This window comes from Branchiostoma lanceolatum, chromosome 16 (assembly GCF_035083965.1).
Source record: "Branchiostoma lanceolatum isolate klBraLanc5 chromosome 16, klBraLanc5.hap2, whole genome shotgun sequence".
Lineage (NCBI taxonomy): Eukaryota > Metazoa > Chordata > Leptocardii > Amphioxiformes > Branchiostomatidae > Branchiostoma > Branchiostoma lanceolatum.
In genome coordinates, this window is record NC_089737.1 from 12,008,329 (window position 1) to 12,034,923 (window position 26,595).

The window sequence follows — 26,595 nt, forward strand, 5'->3', positions numbered from 1 at the left end:
GGTTTGAATAGTATATGGGTATTTGATTAATCTTCAATATGCCATTATGAAGGCGACAGCGCTATAATAATGCGTCTGTCTATTTCTGTAATTGGTTTGTGTTATTCACTCGTCGAAGAAAGGGATAAGTTGAAAGGTTGCCCAGTCTAGACGTACTGTAAGATAAATTGGATTGAATTTGGAAATCAATCGAGGGATAAGAAAATCAAAAGGCGATAGCCTGAAGACTATCACCTGCGCCGCTGGTGTAGTGGTATCATGCAAGATTCCCATTCTTGCGACCCGGGTTCGATTCCCGGGCGGCGCATAAGTTTTGTTCTGGTGAGATATATTTTCTTTGGTGATTTTTATCTGATATTATGGTTGTAAAATCGAACAGTTAATCATCGCCACCAAGAAGTAACGTACTGTCCCGCGTTGTGAACGCTCTTAACAGTGCAAGACGCCATCTAGCTATTTTCCAATATACACATTTAACATACACATTAAAAAGTGGGATCATTCGTCTTCCACTGTCTCGGAAAAAGACGCCGAACCCAATAAGTTAGAACTTAGTGTCCGTTTGAATATTTGCTACAACCACCAAGATCTGCACCCGCGGCGGCTCCATCAGACTAGAGTAGTCATATGTAACATTGTTCATCATTTTCTGTCCGTCCACTACGTGTAACATGTACATGTACTTGCAATTAGCCTACGGGCAGGAATTTGCAATAAACTTTCCAGTATTACATTCCCTTAGATACCAGTTCAAACCAGATCACCCCGACCAATCGACCTGTTTAAAACTCAGCTTCGTATCAGCCATGACCCGACAAATCGCAAAACAAACTCGCCAGTCGAATGTGGGAAGATGTCAGCTTTTAAAGGATGTACTAGTATTCAGATTGACAATTCTCACAGTTTGGAAAAGATACAAGCTGGCCGTCATTATACCTTTTGAACACAAGTGCTTTTGTGTTCAAAGTTTTCATTCGTCGGGTCATGGCTGATTCGAATCTGAGTTTCAAAGAGGTCGATTGGTCGGATGCAGATGCGTCTGTCTTCCTGCTGGCTTGGCCTTGGACCAAGGTAACCTTGACGTCACCGGTATGGGCTCACCGTGCTGCAGTAATACGAACCACCTGTTAGAGGGATGGTCCGTTAGATATTACTTAAAGGGCCGGAATCTGGGACCATACAAACAGACTCATGATGGGAGGAAAAGGAGGTCAACTTCTGCCACCACAACGGTTTGTCCCTGAGTGTTTCCAGATGTTAACACCGTGTTTATGTACGCCCCTCGATGTTTTGGTCCTCGTCGACTTGTGCTGACGCGTTACGTACGAATCGGTACGCTCCGTTATGCCTGCTGCTTTCTGCGGGTTCCATAGTGCTTTATCTCCCTCCCTTGGCTGTAATACTCTTGAGTTTGTTATCTACTCTTATCTAGAGTGATAGTCTGTGTAACGCAAACTCCGCTGTCTGAGGCTGTAACTGGTCCCTCCCCGCCGGCGGATGTTTTAGTTTTAGTCAGGCTAGCTAGAGTGACAACTAGCCCTTTTCTTGACCTGTAATTTGATTCGTTCCTTTACTGACGCGCCAAACCAGTTGCCTTGGAGGAGTCCGTGATCTTACATAACATCCAGCCTTCTGCACACTGGAGGTCACTTGAGTTGTTGAGGTACCTTTTAAGTAACCTTCCAATGTCACGTAGGATTCTTTCACGGCTTGAAAGAAAGCCAGTGAGGGGCGTAACCTGCGACGACAGCGGGTCACAGTACGGCACGGTCAAGGCTACGTCTCTCATTCTAGAGCTGTGTGTTGTTCTCTACAAACGACCATCTACTAGTGGACTGAAGTAAAGTAGGATTTACTGCCAATGAAGCAGTGAACGAAGCCTGCGACTTGTCCTAGACTGGAACCTAGACTCTACCATATTCACCTACTCAAATATCAGACCCGGCCAAGGTCAGGGAGGAGGTCACGCAACACCTGAGGAACCACCAATAACCACGCACCTCTTGGGCGTGCGACCCCAGCAAAGGGGTGTTGTCTAGTGCACAACCATAACCAACCAAAGAGAAAGCGGGAGTGTATCGCGATGGCTTCGGAGGGAGAACTGCGGTTCAGCGGCTGGGACTACGCCGTGTTCTCCTTCATGTTCGGCGTCTCCATCGCTATCGGGTTCTACTACGCGTGCACGGGCGGGAAACAGCGCACGCAGAGGGAGTTTCTGCTAGCGGACCGTTCCATGTCGGTTTTGCCCGTGAGTCTGTCGCTTCTGGCGTCCTTCATGTCCGCCATCACGGTCCTGGGCACCCCGGCGGAGGTCTACACTAACGGCACCATGTACTGGATGTTCGCCGTCACCTATGTGTTCGTGATTGTGCTGACTGCACACCTCTTCCTACCGACCTTCTACAGACTTGGAGTCACCAGTACAAACGAGGTTGGTACGATAAAAGATCATACAGCAATACTTTGCGTCAATGTATCTTCAAGCAGATGTAGAAAGGCACTAGAAAGGGCTAAGGTGGTCCGGGAACGTTCACTCGTACAGCAATACTTCGCGTTAAATTTGTTAGATTATCTTCAAGCAGATGTGGAAAGGTCAAGGCATCCAGGAACAGGGTAGCCTTGATGATTCCCAACATGATAGATGATCATAGATATATTAGAGATTGGGGGTCTGGCATCCAGGTTTAGAACAGGAAGCTTACGGTGTTGCCTTTCTATATCTGCTTGGAAATTACATGCATGATTGCTAGAGCCATTGCTTCTTTATATACTGCCACAGATCAAGAAACCTCATTGCACAGATGTATTGTGTTCATTATCATCATGTTATTGTGTTTTATTTGCTCCTTTACTTTACTTTCCTTTTCCTTTCATACCCCAAAAAAATTGTTGTGGTTGTTGATGTTTTCCGCTGTGGGAAAGACAATTGTAAAAGAATCTAGTAGATTGAGATGCGTATCACATATTATCGGCAAATCTGTATGTGTGCCAAAAGGAAGAATGTTTGGTTGATTAGAAGCACTTGAGTTCCTGTTTCCGATTATACAATAACATTGGGCTAAAACTGCTTTTGCTGGTTGCATTGATGATTATAGCTAAATGTCTGTTTTGAACATTTCATGTCGTCAGACGACAAGACGAGGTTGTCATGGAGACGGACCCACTTCTCATGGTCTCCATTGGCCCGAATTGACCCAAGGACGCATGACCACGCATATAATACCCACACAAAAGCTGCCAACAGTTGATAGATATTGGATTTCGGGGCTGTAAGTGCGATCTTGGTGATCCTTGACCCTCTAGGCTACCCCATTTCTATACTGTCGCCAAATCCAACATGGCGTCCTCCGACCAAAAACTTTTGAAAAGCTAGCGTTACTGCGGCGATGTTGTTGTTATTGTTCACCTTGTAGTGCCCAGTGGCGCATAAGCCAGCACTTTTCTAGCAATATATATCTTAGGATATTGGAGATTCTTTTTACACAACCAGTAAATCTCACCAGCTGACGTTTCGGTGTCCGTCAGACACCTTCTTCAGAGCTTCTGACTGGAGTACTGCTTCTCACCGAAACGTCAGCAGGTGAGATTTACTGGTTGTGTAAAAAGAATCCACAATATCAATATGTTCTACTAACCTGATGAAATTATTTTCGGAAGGTATATCTTTACAGAAAGGGTTGTTGCTAGCCCTTCCAATTCCGCTTTAACGTGTTCGGGGCACCTCATTGAACACGGGACGTTTTACGGCCTTTCCGAAAGACGGGTTTAACTGAAGCCTGGAATCCAAACCTATTATAGCTCCAGAGTCTCCTGTCCGCAAATAGGAGAAAAATGCGAAGAGGAGACTCGGGAGCTATATCAAACAGGTTTGGATTCCAGGCTAGTTTAACTGTGCCGATCAAAATTTGGATGAAGTATATAATCCACGTACGTGAGCAGGTATATATCAGCTGTTTGATACAGGATCATACAGTTTGAGCCGGAACTGTGATAAGAACTGATAACAGCTCCTCGCACAGATGAAACCGAACGCTGGCGCGCCGCCAGATATCGGAGCAGAGCACCAGCTGAGGTCTCGGGAGAACAACAGCACTCTTCGAGTTCAGAAAAACAACTCACGATCCTTCCCAGGAGGTGAAATATTTGCTTCGGACAAGTCGGGACGAGCCGTTAATCGGGTACTCATAGCCTGGAGTCAAGCCTTCTTAGCTTTCGTCGGATCCGAACGTCGCTACCGGTCCCCCGCCAACGTTGGCTGGACTCCAGGCTAAGTTTTTCAGGCGTCGTTTTTTTAAATGCTCTATAGGACCTAAAGGAAGTTGTACACATATTTCCCTGTAGGAATGTTTAGCTATGGCTTCTTTGTTAGAAATAAACTTTGGACCATTTTCTGTTTTCTTTTCCATTCAGTACCTGGAGAAGAGGTTCAACAAGGCCGTGCGGATACTTACAGCCATCTTCTTCACTATTAACATGGTGACGTGCCTAGCTTCTTTCTACCTAATTGTTCCGTAACATTTCTGTGGCACAACTGATGTAAGAAGTACTTCTTGTTGGGACTAAAAGTCACTAGATAGATGACATTGTTTACCAATATCATATAAAGGCAATTCCAACTCTACAACTGGATAGAATTCGAAGATTTGCTTCCGGGCGTTCCGAGTAGTGACGCCGCTGAAATCCATCACTCTTCTTCGTTACCAGTATTAGTTCATTCATTGTGGCCTTTAAACAGCTACGTGATGTTATTCAAAGAATAGAAAAGAGATAAGAAAGAAGAAGAAATAAAATTCAGAAAAAAATAGTTTGCGCCGCCCGGGAATCGAACCCGGGTCGCAAGAATGGGAATCTTGCATGATACCACTACACCAGCGGCGCAGGTGTACATGTAACATGTAGCCAGCCTTATAGATTTTACCCAATTACCCAAACTTGATTGATTTCCAAATTGCAAGTTCCAGACGATTAAACTTGGGAATAAATCGCTTTAAATGGATCCCTTTCTGGGAGGTTACACTACAAAACTTAACAATGACAGGCAGGGTCCTACCCTTGGTGCATTGTTATGATATTCTTTAATTTGTCATCAAATTCCAGATACTTTTAGACTCCCATCTTATTTTGCATTGACTTAATCAGTTGAACTTCACTACAGTAAACGTACGTTTTGACTCCCTATGAAAAAAGCACAACAAAAACAAAAACGTCTTCGATTTCCATCGATATTATTGGGTGATCTTGTTTGTTTGTTTACTTATTTCTTTGTTTATTTTATGTAGATTATTTACATGGGACTGGTCCTTTACGCACCATCACTGGCATTGAATGCAGGTAGGGGCTAGGAGTTACACGATAATATGTCCAAAAATGCTATGTCTGCAAATTATTTCAATTGTAATATATTTCGAACAGATGGAAAGACATAATGAAGTTATTGATTTCTTCTTTTACCAATTGTTTCGCTCTTCTTCTGTTTTATCTTTAAAATGTGATATTGACTAGTAAGCGACAGATTCCGTAAACTCAGCCGTTTTTCTCTTACCCTCTGTAGTGTCAGGGCTAAACCTGTGGGTGGCTGTACTGACTATGGGAATCGTGTGCACATTTTACACCGCGATTGTGAGTACACATATTTGTTATTTTCATTTGTTATACATGGTATAAACTCGCTATAACCCACCAAAATGGGGTACCGAATTACGTTATTGTCACGTTGCCACCAACACTATAAGCCTGTTCCAACTGGGTATATGCTGTGAGATGTATTGCGGATAATATGTCAAGGGTGAAGACACCCAACTTAAAAATAGTTATTATCTAGATATGCTTGATATATGTTCAGGCGTATTTTGTTGAAGTCTTGCGGCCTCCAACTTTGTCATATTACTCACAATGCATATCGATGTTCATACGCATTTGGAACCACGCACAGCCTTATTATTCTCTGATAGCCTGACTACTTGTCAAATAGATATTTCTTTCTCTCTGCAGGGCGGTATGAAGGCGGTGATGTGGACTGACACGTTTCAGGTGTGTGTGATGGTGGCGGGGTTTCTCGCTGTGATCATCCAGGGCACACTGGTGGCAGGTGGCTGGAGCAACGTCTGGGAGACAGCACGACAGGGCCAACGGCTAGAGTTCTTCAAGTAAGGCATACGTACTTAAGAAACGTCCTCAGACCACCGGCAGAGCCACAGGCTAGAGTTCTTCAAGTATGGCATACGTACGTACTTAAAAAATGCCTCGGCACGGCAGGGCCACAAGCTAGACTTCAGCAAGTAAGGCATACATACTGCCTGTTGTGACAGTTGTGATGCCTATCTTGTGACTTTTACAGCTGAGATCCGAAAGTTTTTATCGCCCCCGTCCGGGTTGGGTACTGGTACATTTACATTATAGTAACGATATGCAATATTCACCCTTACATGACTTTCCCAGCTAAGATCCTGAGATCCGGAAGTTTGTGTCGCCCCCCGTTGCAGTTGAGTGATGGTGCATTCACATTGTAACGATATCCTATATTCGTCCTTATTCGTTATATGACTTTCCCAGCTGGGATCCTGACCCAAAGGTTCGTCACTCCACCTGGACGATGTGGGTGGGGGGTGTCTTCGTCATGACTGCTGTGTACGGCGTTAACCAGGCACAAGTGCAGCGGTACTGCTGCTGCCCTACACTCCGCAAGGCGCAAACGTAAGGCTCGACACAATGGACCGATCCCGTCGAACACCATATCGAACATATAGAACACCATGTTCTATTTCAGTGTTCTATTTCAGAGAAATAGCCAACTGCAGGCGGCCATTTTTGTCCGTCAAGAGCTGTTTCCGACGGAGGTGTTCGAAATAGAACAGGGGGCGGGGCTTATGGTGTTCGGTTGGAACGGTCCATTGTCTACAGGGACTAATGTGTGTCTCTGATATGTAATATTTGACCTTCTACCTTTCCCAGCTGGGATCCTGACCCAAAGGTTCGTCATTCCACCTGGACGGTGTGGGTGGGGGGCATCTTCACATGGACCGCCATTTATGGAGTTAACCAGGCACAAGTGCAACGCTACTGCAGCTGTTCTTCACTCCGCAAGGCACAGCTGTGAGGTTTAAGCTTTGCTAAGCTTTACACACACACACACACACACACACACACACACACACACACACACACACACACACACACACACACACACATACACACTCACTCTTACAGCTTTTATACACTGCATGCACTCAGCAAGGCTCAGCTTTGCTACGCACAAGAACAGAGGCACAAGAACAAGTGGCAATGAGTGACTTCAGGTACAGTTTGCCTTGTCACCTGGCAAAATGTTGTTGTTCTTTCTTTCATTGCTTCCATCCTTATCATATCGCTGAACTATATACATATATTTGGGACACAAGAAATCACTTTCATCTTGTTCTCTCATGCTCTTTTTCACTCGTATCTGTCGTTTTGTGTCTCTCAAAGTTTGTTTTTTGTTCTACAGTGCACTGTACCTAAACATCCTGGGTCTCGGGGTGATCGTGACCCTGGCCTGCATGTCCGGATTGGTGATCTACGCCCGTTACCATGACTGCGACCCCAGACTGGCGGGGAACATCTTCAACAACGATCAGGTCAGAGGTCAACGGCCGCCATCTTGAATTTTGCATTTTTCATATGATTTTATCCCCTGGGTAGACATAAATCTATAATGTCATGTTTATGTATCAGAACGTAATATGTGTATCAGAACCCCGTGTACCAAAACGATGACGTAGCTCTTTTCTGTGTATCAGCTGATGCCCTACCTGACGTTGGACGTCCTCGGACACCTTCCCGGCATGCCCGGCCTCTTCACTGCTGCTGTCTTTAGCGCATCTATCAGGTAAGGTGTAGCGTTGCCATGGATATATGAAAAACAATAAGAAAAATGAAATAAATGGTAGCGGAAGAAAACGGCTTCAATGGTTGTCTCTCTAGGTATGTTCTACGTGTGGATAGTGTTCAGCACCAAGGACAGGCATATTTATTTACCAGTGTGTAAAAAAGAGACAACTACCAGATGGCCTATATAGTCACATAACACCCCCCCTCTAAGTGTGAACACAGTTTCCACAACCGTTGTGCTGTACATTTTCTTGCTGTAAAATATCATTTTTGAGTGCATCCCTCTTCTCTAGTATAACACGAAGTCTACAACAGTAACAGCGTCACCTGATCTTTGCTGAACGCATACCAAGTGTACAACCATTGTAATGCGTATTTTCAGTACCATGTCCTCCGGACTAAATGCGCTTGCGGCTGTGACGTTAGAAGACTTCATCAAACCGCTCACAAGGAAAAAGGAGTGGACTGACCTCAGATACACAGTTATCTCTAAAGTTCTCGGTAAGAAATAATCAGAAATGTTTCTTTTTTGGCCACACCTCAGGATCGGTATGCCTAAACACCTCACCCGACCTCATCCGACCTCACCCGACCTCATCCGAGTCTAAAATGCAGTGTATACGGGGCAGGGACATTATTTGACGTTCTGGATACGTTAAATATACAATTATGAATGCAAAACAAGCAGCAAACTCTAAGTATTTACCAGTTTTTATAAGTTACTCCGCTCGTTTCCAAGATAGAAGGGTGATACGCGCCGTTTTGAGTATCAAGACATGCATGGTCACGGAAAAAGCTCAATAGTGCAGTCAAAATAGGTCAGATCAAGCATATAAATGTGTCTCCGGTATCGTAACAAATTCACCAATCTCCTACAGTGCTTCAGAGGAATCAGACTTTTGTCAGAAACGAGATTTGACGAGTCAAAGTTGATCTATTTTCCGCGGGGTTTCGCCATTGTTTACAACCCAAATACGCACCATATGGGGGTTTCGCGGCACCCATTAGAGCGGAATAACTTATAAAAACTGGCAAATACTTAGAGTTTGCTGCTTGTTTTGCATTCATAATTGCACATTTAACGTGTCCAGAACGTCAAATGATGTCCCTGTCCCGTATACACTGCATTTTAGACTCGGATGAGGTCGGGTGAGGTCGGGTGAGGTCGGGTGAGGTCGGGTGAGGTGTTTAGGCATACCCCCTCAGGATTAGAGCCACAACTGACGTGTTTTACCTTTATAATGCTGAAAACAGATCAAACATTCGTTTCAAAAGTTGGATGCGAAAGAAACAGGGTGTACTTATATACTTTGCCTTTCTATCATGTCAGGTGTCCAATGTTTAGAAAGTAAATACTGACTCATTTTCTTTCCCCTTAGTGTTCATCTACGGGTCGTTGATGATAATGATGTCATACATGGCCTCCTTCCTCGGCTCCATTATACAGGTAAGTATGACATAACAGGTAAACAGTATAACACATAAATCCTAAGTAGACATAGTGGAGGAGGAGAGCTAGCACTCATTGTGCATGAGAAAGTTTGCAGATCAAATGCAGAACGTCAGAAAGAGTTTGCACGCCCTATGGACTTTATTTTCCTTGAGCAAATTTGTCTCAAAAGAAAGCATACAGTTGAAATGAAGATCCAAAAACATTATTTTTGGTACCATTTGCAGGCAGGATTGAGTATTTTCGGGACGATTGGAGGCCCGATCCTCGGTATCTTTGTACTCGGGATGCTGTTTCCGTGTGCAAATGGAAAGGTGAGTTATAAGGAAATCGTACTTGACAATTGACCGATATACTTTGGGGAAGAAATTTCGGGTAAATATCTTAACATGATTTGATTTTTTTAAAACTCGTCTGTAGTCGATAACCCAATTGTTTATCAAGAGAAACTATAAAGGATCATTGTACAGTAAGATGCGAAAATTAAAGCGACGTTGTTGCACGTCTTTCTTTCGGTATTGTTCTGTTAACACACCAGCGTATCTGTAGTAGCGCGAACTGCTAACTTTACATTGAACTGCAGAATTTTGTCATACCTAGGGTGGATTTGTGGGCCTGTTTTGCAGCCTGGTCATATCCATGTGGTTGGGGTTCGGCCAGTTCGCCCACCCCTACCCAAGGTGGAAACCGCCTGTTTCTATCGCCGGGTGTAACCATGGCAACGGGACTGCAAACGTCACGAGTGGCTTGTTAGCTGAAGAATTGCCGACCGTTGCAGCGTTCAATTTTACAACGGCTGCAGTACCGAACTCAGACGTAAGGTAATAAGTAACGATCCGTTTGGGTAAGACTAAGATAAATAAAAGAAAAGAAAGGCCCATTATGGCTTGTAAAAAGTTCTCGTCTCGACTATTGTCTCGATTTGCATAACAATGTCCAGACCAGGTTTTGTTTACGTCTCAGGGGCCTTCACCTTTGACATACTACCCACAATTCTTGTCACCAGTCGTGCGCACTCGGAAATGTGAAAGCGCTTATTCTTCTCTACCCCATTCTCCATAGCTCACCGGGCTCTGAGATCTACGGCATGTCGTACCTGTGGAACGGAGGTGTCGGCGTCCTCAGCTGTGTCGTCATCGGTCTGGCCATCAGTTTTATAACAGGTGGGCCTATGCAACAGCGCCATCTGCCGACTTCAGTTTGAACTGTGAAATAGCAGCTGGTGTTTGCCAGTAATGACAAAAGTTGATGTAATCGTTAAACTCAATATGTTGATTTATCAAAATACTTGTACGTTGGTTGATCCTTTTGTATCCACTTGTTTGTTTGTTACGTATATACGTTATGTACTCATCATGGATCACTCTTATCTATCGTACTCTAGAGTGTATGGTTTACTCATGTGGTTTGGCTTAGATAATTCAAAACAACAACAACACAATTTTTTTTCTTTGCTACTTCAGGAGCACAGGACCCAGAGAAGATCGACCCCAAACTCATCAGCCCCTTCTTCGACCAGCTGTGCTGCTGTCTACCTGTCAGAGCCAGAAAACCTCTCAGGCAAGGATGACATCCCTCTTTACAAGCTAGTTAAAACGTAACGACGTTACCGAGCTGTTTTGCAAGAATAAGAAAATGTTGAGATAAAATCACACTTTATTCTTTCAAGACTAGACTTGCGGTGTTGGTGCGTTGCGAGGAAAGGATGGTTAGAATAATCGGCTAATACGTAGTTGTTTTAGATCTGTTCACTTCTGTTCTCGACTCGGTCCTCTTCAGCTATCAGAACCAATTGCTCTGGATTGTAGTGCATATTTTGAATGTTTAACTTGTGAAAACGTTCTTTAATCTGAATGTTGATCTTTACACGCAATCTCTTCTCCTAATGCTCTCCTTTACTTGTTTCTCACTCATTCCCTCCCTCCTTATTCCCCAGATGCGGAGTGAAACACGGTGAGACCGTGTCGGACTTCCTGCCGAACATGACCAGCACTCCGTACAAAAGAAGACCGGTAAATTTGTTAGCCTTGAAGCCATAATAATATAGGTGTAGAGTAATGAAGCATCGGCGCCGCTGGTGTAGTGGTATCATGCAAGATTCCCATTCTTGCGACCCGGGTTCGATTCCCGGGCGGCGCACTGTTTTTCGTACATGATTTTCAAACCAAGTATTTTGTTCAATAGTGATCGAAATGACGGCTAAGCAAGCAACATAAAAGAACTGCGCCGCCCGGGAAGCAAGAACGGAAATCTTGCATGATACCACTACACCAGCGGCGCATCTTACTTCGTAACGCGAACGTAAAGATTGAGTGACCATTTGCATATTAAACCGGTTTTACCATTCTAGTGGCGCTGAAGAAGATTGATGGATGTCACTCAAAATGTCTGGAAGTAATCTCCGAATCTTATCCAGTTGTAGAGATCAAATTGTCCTTATATATTGTTTACCTGGATGTCTAAACGTGGGAGGCAAACAGTTACAGTTTTCACGTTCATCTTGTTTTTCCCGCCAGTGGGACCTGGACGATGATGACGTAGACATGAAGCGCCTGTCCCGGGACAGCAGATCGTCTGACCGATGCCATGACAACTCCGTGCCGGTACAGGAACTGAAGAACGAGATGGTGTATTACCACACTTCTGTGTGATCTTCCACCGTTACCATGACAACAGCGTGCCGGACTGTCGGTACAGGAACTGAAGAACGAACTACCATTGTGGCTGTGACGTCACAAGCAAACACTTATACGTAGACTTTATTTTAAGGCTTGATTTATCTTCCATCTTAAAAGGTACATTCAAATAGTATAGGGCTACTGATGTATCCAATATGTCAGACTTCTATCTGAGAATTTGGTCCGGTTTTGACAGGGTAATAAGGGCAGATGTTTGTATGGCCAGATATGTACGCTGCTGCGACTATAATAATCATTGTCATGCCTTAAAACTTTATCGTACGTATCATGAATAACAAAGTTTTTAATCCACAACCAAGTAACCATTGTGAATAGAAGGACTTTGCTATTCAATCATTCACCAACCTGGTGGAATTATACAGGGATTTATCGTATCATATTTGAGAATTTCTTTTTGAATCTCTTTGTAAACTAGAATCTTTAAATTCGTCTAATTGCCATTGAGCAAAGTTGCGGTTACTAACTAGCTATTAGATTATATATTATATAAATCAACTAATCGAAGTGCAAACTTGTGAGTGCTTTAAATGGCCTCCGATCTACAAGAAAAATATACAGTTTTGAGTACATTGATGTAATGATCCACCTATTTTCCACATAGGTGAAGGGACAGTTCCAAGAAATCAATATTCGGATTCATTGAAGTTAGGAGATGTTTCTTTTGTGGGGCCGATCTTGAGATATTCCTCTTTTTGATGTTTAATTCTCCTCGATGAATAGATACTACACTCGTTCAGTAAAGGACGGTCTTGAGAGAGTAATAGGAAAATGCGGTTGAAAGGATACAAGGTATATGATTTATCTTTATGAATAATTGAAGAATAATCCTGTTCACACACTATATCACTTATCCACATGACAATTATGTAGATTTATTCGTCCAATATTTACAACATAATTACAGCAAAAATCTGAAATGTTGATGGCCAACATTGACATGATCATCATTGATGAAACCGTGAAACTCATTTTCACATTTGTTCTTTCAAAAGACAACTTCGAATTTGACAATACGTTGTTCAGTTTAAGAAGATGGATGAAACAAACGGGCATGACTGTCCTTTTTCTTTTTGAAAACTGGCAAAAATCAATGCACGAGTGGAAATCATCCTTAAGATCAAATCATGTGGGCTAGCTAAATGAAATGAACATAATTCTTGGGTAGATTCTAATACCCTCATTGGTTCAGAACATTTTTCACTGACACATCTAATTTCAAAAGGATTGAACGAACGAAGCTGAGAAGGAAGGTGAAGCTGTTACAACGATAGACTCGAGACTTTATCAGGTACTAAAAGTCTTCTTTGGTTTTACTGAAGAGACGAATCGCAGACAGCATGTCACTCGAAACTTCCCTTAGTTATCTCCGTATCTTTGATATCCAGTTTTAGAAAGTGCATTGTCTTTGAAAACAATGTTGGTAGTTTTTGGATACGTCTTGGCGACTCTACTGCAGTTTCTGTTCCCCTTTCTTGTACGCGGCGTAGTAGTCGTCCATGTCGGGTTGGATGTTCTCCTGCGAGGTGGCCTCCATGTGACAATTCCTCGCTATGTCCAGTCGACTTTACTGCAGGTTCTGTTTAGGTCCAGTCTACTTTACTGCATTTCCTGTGTGTGTCCTAACGACTCTACTGCAGTTTCTGTTCCCCTTTCTTGTACGCGGCGTAGTAGTCGTCCATGTCGGGTTGGATGTTCTCCTGCGAGGTGGCCTCCATGTAAATAATGCCAGGCTATGTCCAGTCGACTTTACTGCTGTTCTGTTTATGTCCAAAGACTCTACTGCAGTTTCTGTTCCCCTTTCTTGTACGCGGCGTAGTAGTCGTCCATATCGGGTTGGATGTTCTCCTGCGAGGTGGCCTCCAGGACGTCTGACAGACTCTCGGCGGGGCTGACGAGCCTGTCCGCCGAGGAGGCGTCCCGAAGCTGCGGTCTGGGCGGTTCGCCGGCACGCTCCCACGGCCTGGCCCAGGGCTGCACCGAGGACCGCCCGAAGATGATGAAGAGGAGGGCCGCTGCGCACAGGAAACACGCCTCCGTCACTATCACCATCATCCACTGGTTTCTCGTCTGGGTTTGAGGAAAACGAAGATATTAAGTTTGTGTACTCTCCAAGCAGAGGATAGGTTCCGGAAGCTTTTTGACGTGTTTTTAGGCGTATTTGTCGGGCCTTCTACAATTACAAAGTATAAAGCCCGACAAAAACGCCTAAAACACGTCAAAAACCTCCCGGGACCAATCCTCTGCTTGGAGAGTAAAGTTTGTTTACATTTTTGTTGAATTCGGCGTTTCACAATCCCGTCAGAGAGATGCTTTTAATATATCATATTACCGAGAGAAGCTTTTACGGTGTAAATAACAAAAACAACGTCCATCATCTCACACAACATAGCAGACGACATGCCAAGTTACATACCAATGCAGCGATGGGATCGTGAGATTCAGCGACTGAAAACGTATGCGCAATTGGTGGGGGGGGGGGTGTTGAAAAATTGTGTTTTATTCGGTTCCTGGATGCAAAACTATTGCAAAGAAAAGTCACCTTGTCTCGGGTGGCCCAGCCCACAAAAATGATGTAGAATGCTCCCACGGCTGTTCCAAAGGCTGCCGACACCCCCCGGATGATGGTGGCATACTCGGGGGCTATCTCCATCGGCGTCATGTTAAAACCTATCAAGAAATATTTACAATTTTTGCAAATCAATGGGAAGGTTGATCAATCAACAGACAGAAAGATCGATGGATCAGCATATACATTGATTTCTTTATTGATTTATTGATCGTTTGATTGATTGGTTAATAATCAGAGTCAATCTGTTAGCCTTTGCAAGCAATTGTGTGCCTGCGCAAGATCACACAGTGACATTTTAGTCTTTTGATATCAAAAACAGGTTCTTGTTTCACACCTTTTTGTTAAATCAGTACAACAACGCCACCTACCAGCTGCCAGTGCAAATGCAGTTATTCCAAGTCCTATGGCGAGAAAGATCGCCATCCATATAAACTGCGGTTTCAAGGCCACCACCATCAGGGCAGTCGCAAATCCAAGGAAACCTGTCGAAAAGATATGAAAAGTAATCATGAAGCGAGGCAAGTTTAAGTTTTTCATGTTTACATATTAATTGTGCATGCATCTATTTTCGTTCTTCGTATTTTGTCATCTCGATAAAACTAATTTGTCTACTGCTATCGTGTGAGGTTTCTTTCAATTTTCACAAAGAGAGAGAGACAGAGAGAGAGACACACACACATGTACAGAGAGAGAGATAGAGCTTACACTTCCTTTTCCCCCTTCCCAAAGATGACATCTCACCTATGGAGTTGAAGATTTTCCTGGGCGGGTCCGTGAGGCTGAGGTTCGGGATGATTACCAGGGTGATAGGGAGGATGAACGCCACTAGCAGCGGGGGACTCATAGACAACAGGCCGATCTGGAGAGTAATCAAATGCAGTTCAACATAGAGTTGCCATGTCGTAAATGTTGATATATTGCTTGTAACAAGAGTTCACATATTTTGTACTGTCGTGAACAAAATATATGACCGCAGGCCATAGACATAATCAAATAGACCATAGTATATCAAATTCCGTGGTTCCTGAGGCCCGTATTCGATCCTAGGACATGTTGTAATGGATTTTTTTTAAAATTCAAAGACAACCGAGACAAAGACAAAGTGGCGCTGCACTCAAGTTATAAAACTTATTTTGCCAACGCCACTTAACAAAAATACAAACTTACAAATATAACGTTAGATCTATATATATATACACATATATATACAACAAGAACACTTAAGTGTGCCTAAGTCCCCATCCACACCCAAGAAATCATTAATTCAATCCAGAAGTAATTACAGAAGTAACTAGAAAGGCAACATTTGCGAGCAAATACAGCATGTTTAGCCATACTCTGCTACTGCAAAAAATGGACTCTCCCAAAATAACAATGGACCATTCTAAAATACTTGCACTAAAAAAATGAATCACCCCAGTCCAAAATTGAGTCTTCCAGTAGCACCTCAACACAATATGGACCAGTCCACAACCATATCCACTAATTGATTAACAAATACACTTCTGCTAAAAAATGGACTTTTTCATAATCATTCCAGCTCAAAATTGAAAAATAATTAAAGAATCCTCCCCTTGCAAGAATGGGATATTCCGTGCCATTTCCATGTAAACCAGTCGAAAAATATCCGCTGAAAATTACACTCTTGCGCATAATCAACCCAGTTCAAAATTGAATTAAAAAAGATCAACCCCAGGGAAGAATGAAGTTTTCCATAGAATACATATGAAGATTTGACAGGAGACGAAGGAAATGACCAAAAAACAACATATTTGAGTCAATTCAAAGTCACCGAGAGGGTTTTAGTATAATATTTGTAATATGTTTGAACTACTTTGATTAAAAGAATGTCTAAGTCACAATAGTTCTAAAGTGTTCAAACAATTAGAATTGAAACTTATAACATGTTTGAACTTATTTCACATACGTTGGAAACATTTCGAACGTAACTACACAAAAATCTCTTTATTTAGAACAGTTTCAAACCATCTATCCAAATGTTTCAATGTTCGAACAATTTGTAACAAAAGATTTTCACAATTGCCCTCATAAACGAAGGTGCTAAGTCCTCCTGTGTGTTTCTGCCTATTTTCGGTGGCCGCGCTAGACCACCAGCGGATTTGTTTTGACGGAGCGTCACCCGCGCGCGACGATGTACACTGTTCGGCACCACTAATATCCGGCATTTTCCCGCTCCAAAACACTCCACAAGACCCACGTTTTTAGTGTTTTGCCTCTTGTGCAACACGATTCGATTTGCATTACTAACGGGACGAAAATGATAGAAAAAATTCACCCCGTCCCGGCGTCCGTCCCAAAAACATGAACGACATGAAAATATATTTTCTTACAGATTCAATCACGAAAATCAACAGCATGGGATTCCAAATTTTCGCAACGGCCGACCATTTATCATGGCTGAACTTCCTTCCAAGGCGTGCGATAGATAAACATTCCCGGCACATAATAGTCACTAGTACCAGACTAACGCAAGCTAATGATGATAATAGGGAGAAAGTTTGTCAGTGAAGTTTGGCCACCAGAGGGTACATTCATTTAACGTTACAAGCTAGCGCAAAGGGGCGAATCATTGACCTTACCGGGGACTGACTCTACTGGCCTAATCATTCCTTTTTTGCCGAATTCTACGATCCATACGCCCGTACGTAGGACATGTAGGAAGGCCTGGTGGTGGACGCTACACATCACGGGAGACGCGTGTTGGTCCGAGACAGACAGCGGCGTGCTTTCGATCGCGTAGCGGCGACGCACCGCTGCGACAACGTGCGGGACCAACACGCCTGTCCCCAGTGAGACAATGTGTTTTGCGCGGCATGCCCCGAATCCGTCTACCCACCTCCTTGGTCTACCATTGCTGAATGTAGCCCGATTCATAGAGGTCTATTTTGTAAGCATTATTTCATGTACCCCTCAGCGTGAGAATTCCTTGTGCAACACTTCGCTACATTATATGTTTACGTTTCCCCGCGCACCGCCTACCACCCGCCTTTGATCATGTATGAAGTCGGCGGCAGAGAGAGATCATCAATCAATTTTGACAGGAGTGTTACGCCAGTCTGAGGAGAAACGATCTCCCGTGTTGTGTTGAAGAATTTGGAGTTTGAAAATATCTGGAATAACTAATGCTAGAATAAACATTCACAAAATCATTGATTTAACTTGTTTTCTGTTATAAAATTTCCTAAACTGCAATTTAACCACTGAGTTTAAGGGAACATGGTGTTTTCCCGATAATCACGTTAAATGTTTATGTCCGGTCTTTCCTCCTCGTAAGCAAACTTCCAGCTTGGCCAGGTGCAAGGCACTCGGGGTCAACGACCTGTAGATCATATGTAGTATTGAAAGTGACAGAAGTGGCAAATATTGTCAAGAAAGCCCAAAATAAATCGTTTTGAATATATGTATGCCAAAAATGGGAATGTAGTCCTTTAAATATTTGTTCAAGCCACATATACAGCAAATTTCAGGTCATTCGGTTGAAATACCAGGGCGCAGGAGGCCAAGATATGCTAAAAATAGCTTAAAAACCTCGATAAAATCACTTTCAAGGTCAATATCAAAAAAAGGAAAAGAACGCACATTGGTTTCTGCCTACATTACCTCTGTACCAAATTTCAGGTCATTTGGTCAAAAAATGACAGAGATGAATCGATTTGAAGATTTGACAGGAGAAGAAGAAGAAGAAGAAGAAGAAGAAGAAACATGAGAGAAAACAATATGTTTAGCCATACTTATGGCTAAACATAAATAGAATAGTTGACTTCTATATCTTTTGCACGGAGATTCTCTGTCCAATAGAGCTAGAAGCGTTGGGTCTCCTGGATGTATATTTGTGTGAGTAGCATAATATTTAATTTGCAGTCAGTAGTTAATGAGGATGATCCTCTAAGTACAAGAGAAAGCTTGGTACTGTCGGATATAGTATGTAAGTTAACGAGTTGCCAATTGAATTTGTTAGCTTGTCAAGAAAGTTCGTTCTGGGTTGGATATATTTAGGACATTCAAATATAAAATGGAAGATTGTTTCAGATTGGTATCCACAGTCACAAGATGGACTTAACACTAAATTTCGTTTATGAAGACAATAGTAATGGATTACATTCGTCATTTCGGATGGTGACGTAAAGCCGGCGGCCCCGTGTATGAGAGAGCTTCGGGCATAAGCTTCAAGCGTCAAACCTCTGCACGTAGAAGAACCCAACACAATAAAGTTATCGAGAAGATATCAATGTCAGGGGTTACCCGGTGTGAGTGGCCAAAACATGCGTGCCGTGGCGAGGCCTCCGTGCAAGTGCGCGAACAGCCCGAGGTCCCTTCAGGGATGTGGGTCACATTTCATTCATTTTTCACATACATGTATAACGTTATGCTTGGGAGATCGTTCCAATGGGCGCTCGCCGGTGTGGGCCCGCTCTAGATGATGGTCGAGCGCCAGCATCTTTGGCCAAGTCGCGTCGCAATGCGGACACTTGTACGGCTTCTCCCCCGTATGAGTCCGAATGTGTTCAAGCAACCGTTGCCTTATAATTACTTCAATGCCATAGTCGCAAGCATCACAGTTGAAATTATATATATATTACTACCTCTACAATGGACCGTTTTCCGACAAGTGAGATTAGGTGGTGGAGCATACAGTTGTTTTATGGAGGAATGAAAATCACTTGTCGTGGAGTGGGAGTACATCGGAAAACATGTAGTGTTACCTCTACAATGGACCGTTTCCGACATGTGAGATTAGGTGGTGGAGCATACAGTTGTTCTATGGGGGAATGAAAATTACTTGTCGAGGAGTGAGAATACATCGGAAAACATGTAGTGTTACCTCTACAATGGACCGTTTTCCGACATGTGAGATTAGGTGGTGGAGCATACAGTTGTTCTATGGGGGAATGAAAATTACTTGTCGAGGAGTGAGAATACATCGGAAAACATGTAGTGTTACCTCTACAATGGACCGTTTTCCGACATGTGAGATTAGGTGGTGGAGCATACAGTTGTTCTATGGGGGAATGAAAATTACTTGTCGAGGAGTGAGAATACATCGGAAAACATGTAGTGTTACCTCTACAATGGACCGTTTTCCGACATGTGAGATTAGGTGGTGGGCCATACAGTTGTTCTATGCGCGGGGGTTGAATAAAACAACTTGTCGAGGAGTGAGATCGAGAGTACATCGACAAATATGTAGTTACCTCTACAATGGACCGTTTTCCGACTTGTGAGAATATGGTGGGGGCGTACAGCAGGACTAGATGCTGTCCGCACTTCAGGGCAGCCTCGCACAGCACCAAGGACAGCACCGCACCTGACGTCATCATAGCTTTCCACGGGATCGGCGTGTTGTTCTTTATACGGGGGAAGAATAAGAATCAAGATATTCTTTAAAGGGTTGATGTAATTCCATAGCTTTCAAGTTTCTGACCGCATGGGCACAACGTCTAGCCAGGACAAGCCTGTGGACGCCTTCGGTTACAACTCAGGAACAAGCGGGAATAAACTTGAACACATACCAAGACAAACAGACAATCAAACAGATCGGAAACAATACCTTCGGTAGAGAAGAAAACATTTGATTTTTGAACCATATAATGAATGAAGTTCTAAATGGCAACTATGCAGCTCCGGATGCCTCACTGACTGAGGTATAGCTGCGGTGCGAAAGATTTCGCTTTAATAGATTAGCTAGCGCAATTCACCGTACAATACCGTGTGAAATCTGACTCCCCTGCACTACGCCCCTAATTTGGCCGATTAAAATAATTGTTTAAAAAAAGTATATTACTCACCAAATTTTGGGTGCCTTGCTATCAATGTCTTATCTCTACGTGTACAAAAGTTATCTTAAATACAAGTTACTGTTGTCGAGTAAGAGCGTGATTAACGAGCAGACACACCCGCCCGCTAGCTGCTTCCGCCGCGGGCACGATTTCAGCGAAGGGAGGAAATTATAAATAGCTGAGGAATAAATTCTACTTTTTAGTTCTGATGATCATATATTACTTACGCTGATTCTTCTGCCGTTCATTTTAACACTTTCTGTACTAGACGACTTTCTGCCCTTCACCATGTCCTTCATGTCGTCTTCAGTCGGCCCCTGTGTGAAGTCAAAGACGCAGTTGAAGGTCTCCATAACGGCGGTCCACAAGATGCCGAAAATACCTGTACAGGGGAGGGTGAAGTGTCGAAAGAAGGGTCACTAACTTATAGCCTGCGTAACACACAGTCAAAGACGTCACCGTTATTGTGCTCATTTACTCTGTTATAGTGACGGACTACGACATGAGCAATAGCATTATACATAATATATATATTGCATAAATATACAACTTCGAGCTTTAAAACAATCAGTGCAGTAAGTTTTAAAAAAACAGCTCATTTATTTATTTATTTCGGTAAAATAGCGGCACTTGAATGTGTAAATCAATGATGACGTACTATCTTTAGATATGTCAGAATGCGCTTGTTCATAATCCATTGAAACTTAACAAAAGTTTCTTTCTAGAAATTTAGGTGCATTAAAGTGTGTCGTAAACTTACCAAATAAGGCGAACGGTGAGAACCAACCGAAGAGCGGTAGAAACATGCTATTGAGGAAAAAGCCGGTGCCAAAGCCGAGGTACATCACTGCAAGGTGTACAAGAGGAAATACGACGTTAACTCCAAAGAGATATGTTACAAAAAGTTACAGGCAAAAAGTATTTTCCTCGAAATATAAGGATGGTGAGTCTTCCTTTTACTTTAAGATGGCATTCTCAAGACGTGGCACTACCTTACTTTCATTCAACAATGCAGACATGGAAATAAGTACAAGTGAAAGACTACTTCAGACATGCAACCCAGGGTGTGCGGACATGTGGCGTCATTGTGGGTCAAAGGTGACTGAAAGTCTATATCGACCCCATGCAGTTGAGTAACGTTTTCGTAAAGTAAAAAAAGTTAGCAATTTCTGTGTGGAAAACAACATCAACACTTCATTCAATTATTACTTCCATACATTTCAATGCTATCAAATCTTATTCTCTTGCCCACAGGCACTCTAGTGACATCTCTATAGTGTTATCCTTACCTATGGGTACAGTACTTATCCTTACCTATAGGTACAGTAGTGATGATTCTGGCCCTGTCGGCTGTGAAGGACGGCAGCCACTCCACCAACAATGTGAAAGCTGCCGGAAACGCTATTCCCTGGGAAGGAGACAAATAACTAGTATAATCTATAACGTTAAACGCTCTAAAATACACATACAATAGATTACCAGTTCCAACACAGTCAAAACTGCCCAAGAAGACCACTCATACAGGGGACCTATAAGATTCGGTCTTTGTGGACAGGTGGTCACTATAGACAGGATTTTTAATGCTTGAGCTTGTGTCAATGGGAACAATTATCTGAGGGACCAATTTAATGTGATCAAATTGCCCAGGTGGTCTATATGTAGAGGTACATGGAGTTTGACCGTACATGTTAGATCAGTTGGCGCTTGATAAACTGTCGTAAGCCTGCTGAAAATTCACCCCATGGCCGTCTGTCACATAGATTCTCAAAAATCCGACGAAAAGGGTTCAAAATGTTCCGCCGATAGTCTGCATACAGTACCTCCGGCAGAAACCTGACCCAGATACACGAATCTTCCAGTTGGCCTACTAGGACAGCTCACTAGCATTGCTCTGTTCGACGTTTCTAAATTATTAGAAGATCATTCTATTGGTTTCATTGTTTGTAGTGTATTTTTTTCTCACAAAAGGTTGTAAGCACCTTTAACTATAGTTAAGAATCGCAGCTCGGAAGACCGTTCAAGACAGACAACCCAAACAGACAAAATCTAGAGAGCCTAAGGCTTCGGTTTGTGTTTTTGTCGGTCGAGGGCACACACTGGGCACGGAGGTCGCAAAGAACAAAAAGGGGACCTACAGACTCAGATATATCATGATTCCTTACAGGTCACCAGCTGCAAACAAGTTGTGTGATATCTATGCGTGATTGTTTACAAAAACTGCATTCCGACAGAGCTAGGTTTATATATAGACAACTTTTATGTCAGCTTTGGAACCATGAAGCTTCTAAATGTCACATTTTCCCAACGTTTTACGTACAGAACATTCTATTAACTTTGTTATCATATAGCTAATTACTTACATGTATTGGGCAAGCTGGGTAGACGCCCTAGTACCCTACAAATGTATTTTGGCGACCCCTCAGGGGCGGGGTCGTCTTAATGATTTGGGGCCCAGTATCAAATATCACGCCTATGCCAGGGCACCAAGGCATCTCCCTGGGAATTCATTTTTTCTAAACATAACGCGGGCAGTCCGGACGCACATAAGGATGTCCCTACACCACAACTTATGGACTCACAGTTAAGCTCCTGGTTCCAATTGTTTGGTTAACTTAACTGTGATACACCCATTCGAGTCCAAGGAATGGCATTCTGGTTGGAGCTGCATTCTTCTTCCGGAAGGGACGTAAAATGGGGGTCCCGTGTTCGATGAGGTGCCTCGAGTACGTTTATAAAAGGCACTACCTTATGACCCAGATAGGTACCTAATGGCTGTACTTCAGATGAATTATATGATAATATGATAATGAAAGATGAATATTGCTCAACCCTCTTTGAAATGATAACAAGATGAACTCTGTACCTCTGTGAGTCCCCTGAGTATTCTGATGATGATGATGACAGAAATGTGGTAACCGAGCGCGATAGGGGCCCAGATGTGCAACAGTGACGTCACTAGAAGACTGACTTGGAACACCCTGCAAAATAGTTTTGTACGTTGATCAACATATATAATAGTGGTGTTTAAAGGGATCTTGAAGAATCTTCCACTTTATTTGAGGGCACAAACTAGTGTTATATTCGTCGTGCAATATTCGTAAATACCTTTAACATACTTATCGTACGTTAGGTTTACTCAAGGAGGTTTAGATTTGATTTAAACCCCCTTGGTTTACTTTAGCAGATCGAGGACATCCTAGGCACAGTCGTTCATGTTACTCTCCAAGCAGAGGTTGAATGGGCAGATCGTCACCGTTTTATCATATGCCGTTTTTGGGGGGCTAGCGACAAAAAAACGGCATATGATAAAACGGTGAAGATCTGCCCATTCAACCTCTGCTTGGAGAGTAGTTCATGTGTCGATAGAACAATATGTTGTACTGATCAATATGAAAAGTTACTAGACACAGTGATGATGAATTAACTCTAGTAAGACATTGGAAATTGAAATCAAAAGATGACAATGACAAATAGAAGTACACTAACATCAAACATGTATATGTATAGCATTTGGGTTAGGCAGTCCAGGATGCCGGAAGAGAAAGTGTAGAAACAAAGTCGTCTTTAGAATTGTAGATTGTTTATACGCAGGAAAGTTTAGTCAAATTTTTCATGAAAAGGCGTTTGATATCGACAATATGTGTTTGCGTGGGTTGAAATCGAAATATCATCCTAACATCTACTTTTTGGGGCTGCACCGGTCTTTCGGAAGGGACGTAAAATGGTGTACCATGTTCGAGGAGGTGCCTCGAGCATGTTATTAAATGGGAAGGGCTAGCTATAGCAACACGTTCCTGTTAGATATACTCTGCAGCAGAAACGGCAAGGAAACTTTCTAACCGATGTGTCCGACTAGGCACTACAAGATGAACCAGAGCAAGCTGCTAGGGGGCCCAAACGTACACCACTTCTTCATTACATCACAAGCTATCTGCCACCAAACAATCAAGACCATAGCGCTATATAGTAGAGTGGATTCATTCCTCAAGCTAACCGACATCTTTCACACCGCAGTCGTTCCTCAGTAAGACATCTGAAGCCGCGTAGTTCCTGTGTAGGACTTTTATTCAGTCTAGTACCAATCAAGACCATAGCGCGTTCAGGTCAAAAGTTACAAAAACGCAAGTTCTGCTGCAGTGCCAAGGTCACATACCAGGGGGCCGAAAATCAAGCTTGAATTTCGGCTTCACAACACCTGCCCACATACCAAATATCATTGTAATCCATCAAGAGGTTCATAAGTTATGCTGACTTAAGTTGCAGCAAACACAAACACACACACACACACAAACACACACACACATACACACACACACACACACACCCACACACACACAAACACACACACACACACACACACACACACACACACACACACACACACACACACACACACACACACACACACACACATAAAACTATATCTCCATTTTTCATGGAGATAACAACAACAACCTACCTGAGCGCTGGGAAGCGGAATGCAAGATGTCCCCCGAGAAGACGTGACGGGATGTACCCGATGTAGAACGTGCCGAATATCGCTCCCACTTCCAGCTGTGTGTAGTTCAGCACCAGTTTATTCGTCTGGAAAACCATACATGTGACTGTGTGAACGGTAGGGGTGGCCTATGGTAAACTGATTAAGTACTAGGTGATTCAGGTAACTTGTCTGGTAAATATATCCTTACTCAGGAAAACATATCCTTACTCACGCATTCACTCTCTCGCTCACTCTCACTCATCCATCCATTCATTCACTCTCACTCACTCACTCACTCGCACACTTTCATTCACACACTCACACACTTAGATCGCGCACACACGAGCGCGCGCACACACACACACACACACATGAGCGGCAGACGCACACAACACACACAACACACACGCAACACACGCAACACACGTACCACACACACACACACAGACACATCGAGTGCAAGCACGCACGAACGCACGCAACCGGAATGTTACGAAAACAAGCTAGTGGCTGTGCACTTTTAAATATCACTTTAAATGTCACGTTTCTTATCAATCATTGAAGTGGTTCAATCTACATGAATCAATCAGAATACCGTTGTGTCAGTTATTCCGATTAAGACGTTTTCAAGCTTCAAAATCTATGAAATCACATAAACGCCCAAAATAGGTCATATCATAGCAATACAACGAGCAACATGACATCTCACCCCTCCTCGCCACCTGAAGAATATGTCCTCTAGATCAGTGTAGAGTCCGTGGTATCCCTCCACAGCGGCCGGTATGGCTATGGTTATGGTCGTTCTCATCACGTACTGTAGGAACAACCCACCGAACACCAGGAAAGCTACGGCAGCGCTCTTCTTCTTCGCCATGTTTCTTCACATAATGAGACGGTGGGTAAATGTAAAGTGTTACTCTGGTCATATAGGTCAGATGAGTGTAGAGTGAGAGTTGTCTAACGGCTAGCGTGCGCCACGTGACGCCCTTAAGCGATGCACGGGTTGTTACTTAGTCATCACAAGACAAGGGCGTAGTCAAGCATATAAACGGGTATATATTGACTCCTTTAGCCGGTCAATTCTTATAGTACATTATTCTGCGTACTGTAAATGCAGAAATGTTCGCGGTTTTTGCGGTGGCCTCTTCAACAGTACCGCGAACTTTAAACCACCGCGAAAAGCCGTTCCATTGCGTGATGGTAGCGTTACTATTGTTTCCAACGCGAATTCAAAACCACCGCGAACACTCCTTTTTCTTCCTACCGGGAAATTAAATCCCCGAGAACATTTCTGCATGCACAGTATTTGGCCAATTTATCCTCTTTTTCAGTAAACACAATATTTGGCTTTCCGCCAATAGATAGCTTGAAGCATTTCAACCTTATTAACTCATGATTGCACAGTAGTATAATTATGTTGTCTGTTTCACAATGACTGATTGCAAAGAAAGAAGAAAAAACATTTTGTTCACATAAAGTTGCTTCGATCCTACAAATATGTATGTTTTGATCATCATTATGACATTTTGTCTTGAGCTGTTGACTGTGGAATTTTCCCAGGAAAAATGTCAAATTTGATACTTCCACTTTCTGTGACCTTGCTTTGATTTCTTCTACCCTATCGAAATGCTGACGTGGCGAGAGGTCATAGGATCTGTTACATGTAGGTAGTCATTAAATGTATATGGACGTGGTGATACAAAGACCTCTAGGGCACTATGGGTAGCGCACAG

The 26,595-nt window shown here is 43.1% G+C and overlaps 2 protein-coding genes and 3 non-coding genes across 5 annotated transcripts; 3 read left to right on the forward strand and 2 right to left on the reverse strand.

Moving 5' to 3' along the window:
* The first annotated feature begins 236 nt into the window (after positions 1-236).
* Positions 237-307, forward strand: Trnag-ccc (transfer RNA glycine (anticodon CCC)). Its single transcript has one exon. It is a non-coding gene; the product is annotated as a tRNA-Gly (tRNA).
* Positions 308-2,004: 1,697 nt separating this feature from the next.
* On the forward strand, positions 2,005-10,141 carry LOC136422240 (sodium-coupled monocarboxylate transporter 1-like). Its single transcript, XM_066409885.1, has 13 exons — positions 2,005-2,431; positions 4,411-4,476; positions 5,280-5,331; positions 5,552-5,619; positions 5,992-6,146; positions 6,553-6,693; positions 6,946-7,092; positions 7,484-7,613; positions 7,776-7,864; positions 8,249-8,367; positions 9,246-9,313; positions 9,544-9,630; positions 9,917-10,141. The coding sequence occupies exons 1-13, from the start codon at positions 2,084-2,086 to the stop codon at positions 10,139-10,141; spliced, it is 1,695 nt and encodes a 564-aa protein (XP_066265982.1). The 5' UTR covers positions 2,005-2,083.
* Positions 4,808-4,878, reverse strand: Trnag-ccc (transfer RNA glycine (anticodon CCC)). The gene has a single exon. It is a non-coding gene; the product is annotated as a tRNA-Gly (tRNA).
* A 1,243-nt stretch (positions 10,142-11,384) lies between the features above and the next one.
* Trnag-ccc (transfer RNA glycine (anticodon CCC)) lies at positions 11,385-11,455 on the forward strand. The gene has a single exon. It is a non-coding gene; the product is annotated as a tRNA-Gly (tRNA).
* A 2,300-nt stretch (positions 11,456-13,755) lies between these two features.
* On the reverse strand, positions 13,756-25,736 carry LOC136422242 (vesicular glutamate transporter 1-like). The gene is made up of 11 exons (XM_066409887.1): positions 25,572-25,736; positions 24,842-24,966; positions 23,246-23,360; positions 21,697-21,790; positions 21,143-21,229; positions 20,610-20,764; positions 19,798-19,950; positions 15,326-15,443; positions 14,953-15,066; positions 14,555-14,682; positions 13,756-14,082 (listed from the first exon to the last, which is right to left on the reverse strand). Exons 1-11 carry the CDS (start codon positions 25,734-25,736, stop codon positions 13,792-13,794), a joined length of 1,545 nt encoding a protein of 514 aa, XP_066265984.1. The 3' UTR covers positions 13,756-13,791.
* Positions 25,737-26,595: the final 859 nt, after the last annotated feature.

Bases quoted from the DNA above. Each gene is read 5' to 3' on its own strand.
- LOC136422240 (XM_066409885.1), top strand. From the start codon at position 2,084: ATGGCTTCGGAGGGAGAACTGCGGTTCAGCGGCTGGGACTACGCCGTG. The intron at 4,477-5,279 runs GTGACGTGCCTA...TATTTTATGTAG, and splicing joins TCTTCTTCACTATTAACATG to ATTATTTACATGGGACTGGT. The intron at 8,368-9,245 runs GTAAGAAATAAT...CTTTCCCCTTAG, and splicing joins AGTTATCTCTAAAGTTCTCG to TGTTCATCTACGGGTCGTTG.
- LOC136422242 (XM_066409887.1), bottom strand. From the start codon at position 25,736: ATGGCGAAGAAGAAGAGCGCTGCCGTAGCTTTCCTGGTGTTCGGTGGG. The intron at 21,791-23,245 runs GTACAGAGTTCA...TCTCCTTCCCAG, and splicing joins TACTCAGGGGACTCACAGAG to GGAATAGCGTTTCCGGCAGC. The intron at 15,444-19,797 runs GTAACTACATAT...ATTACTCTCCAG, and splicing joins GAAAACGGTCCATTGTAGAG to ATCGGCCTGTTGTCTATGAG.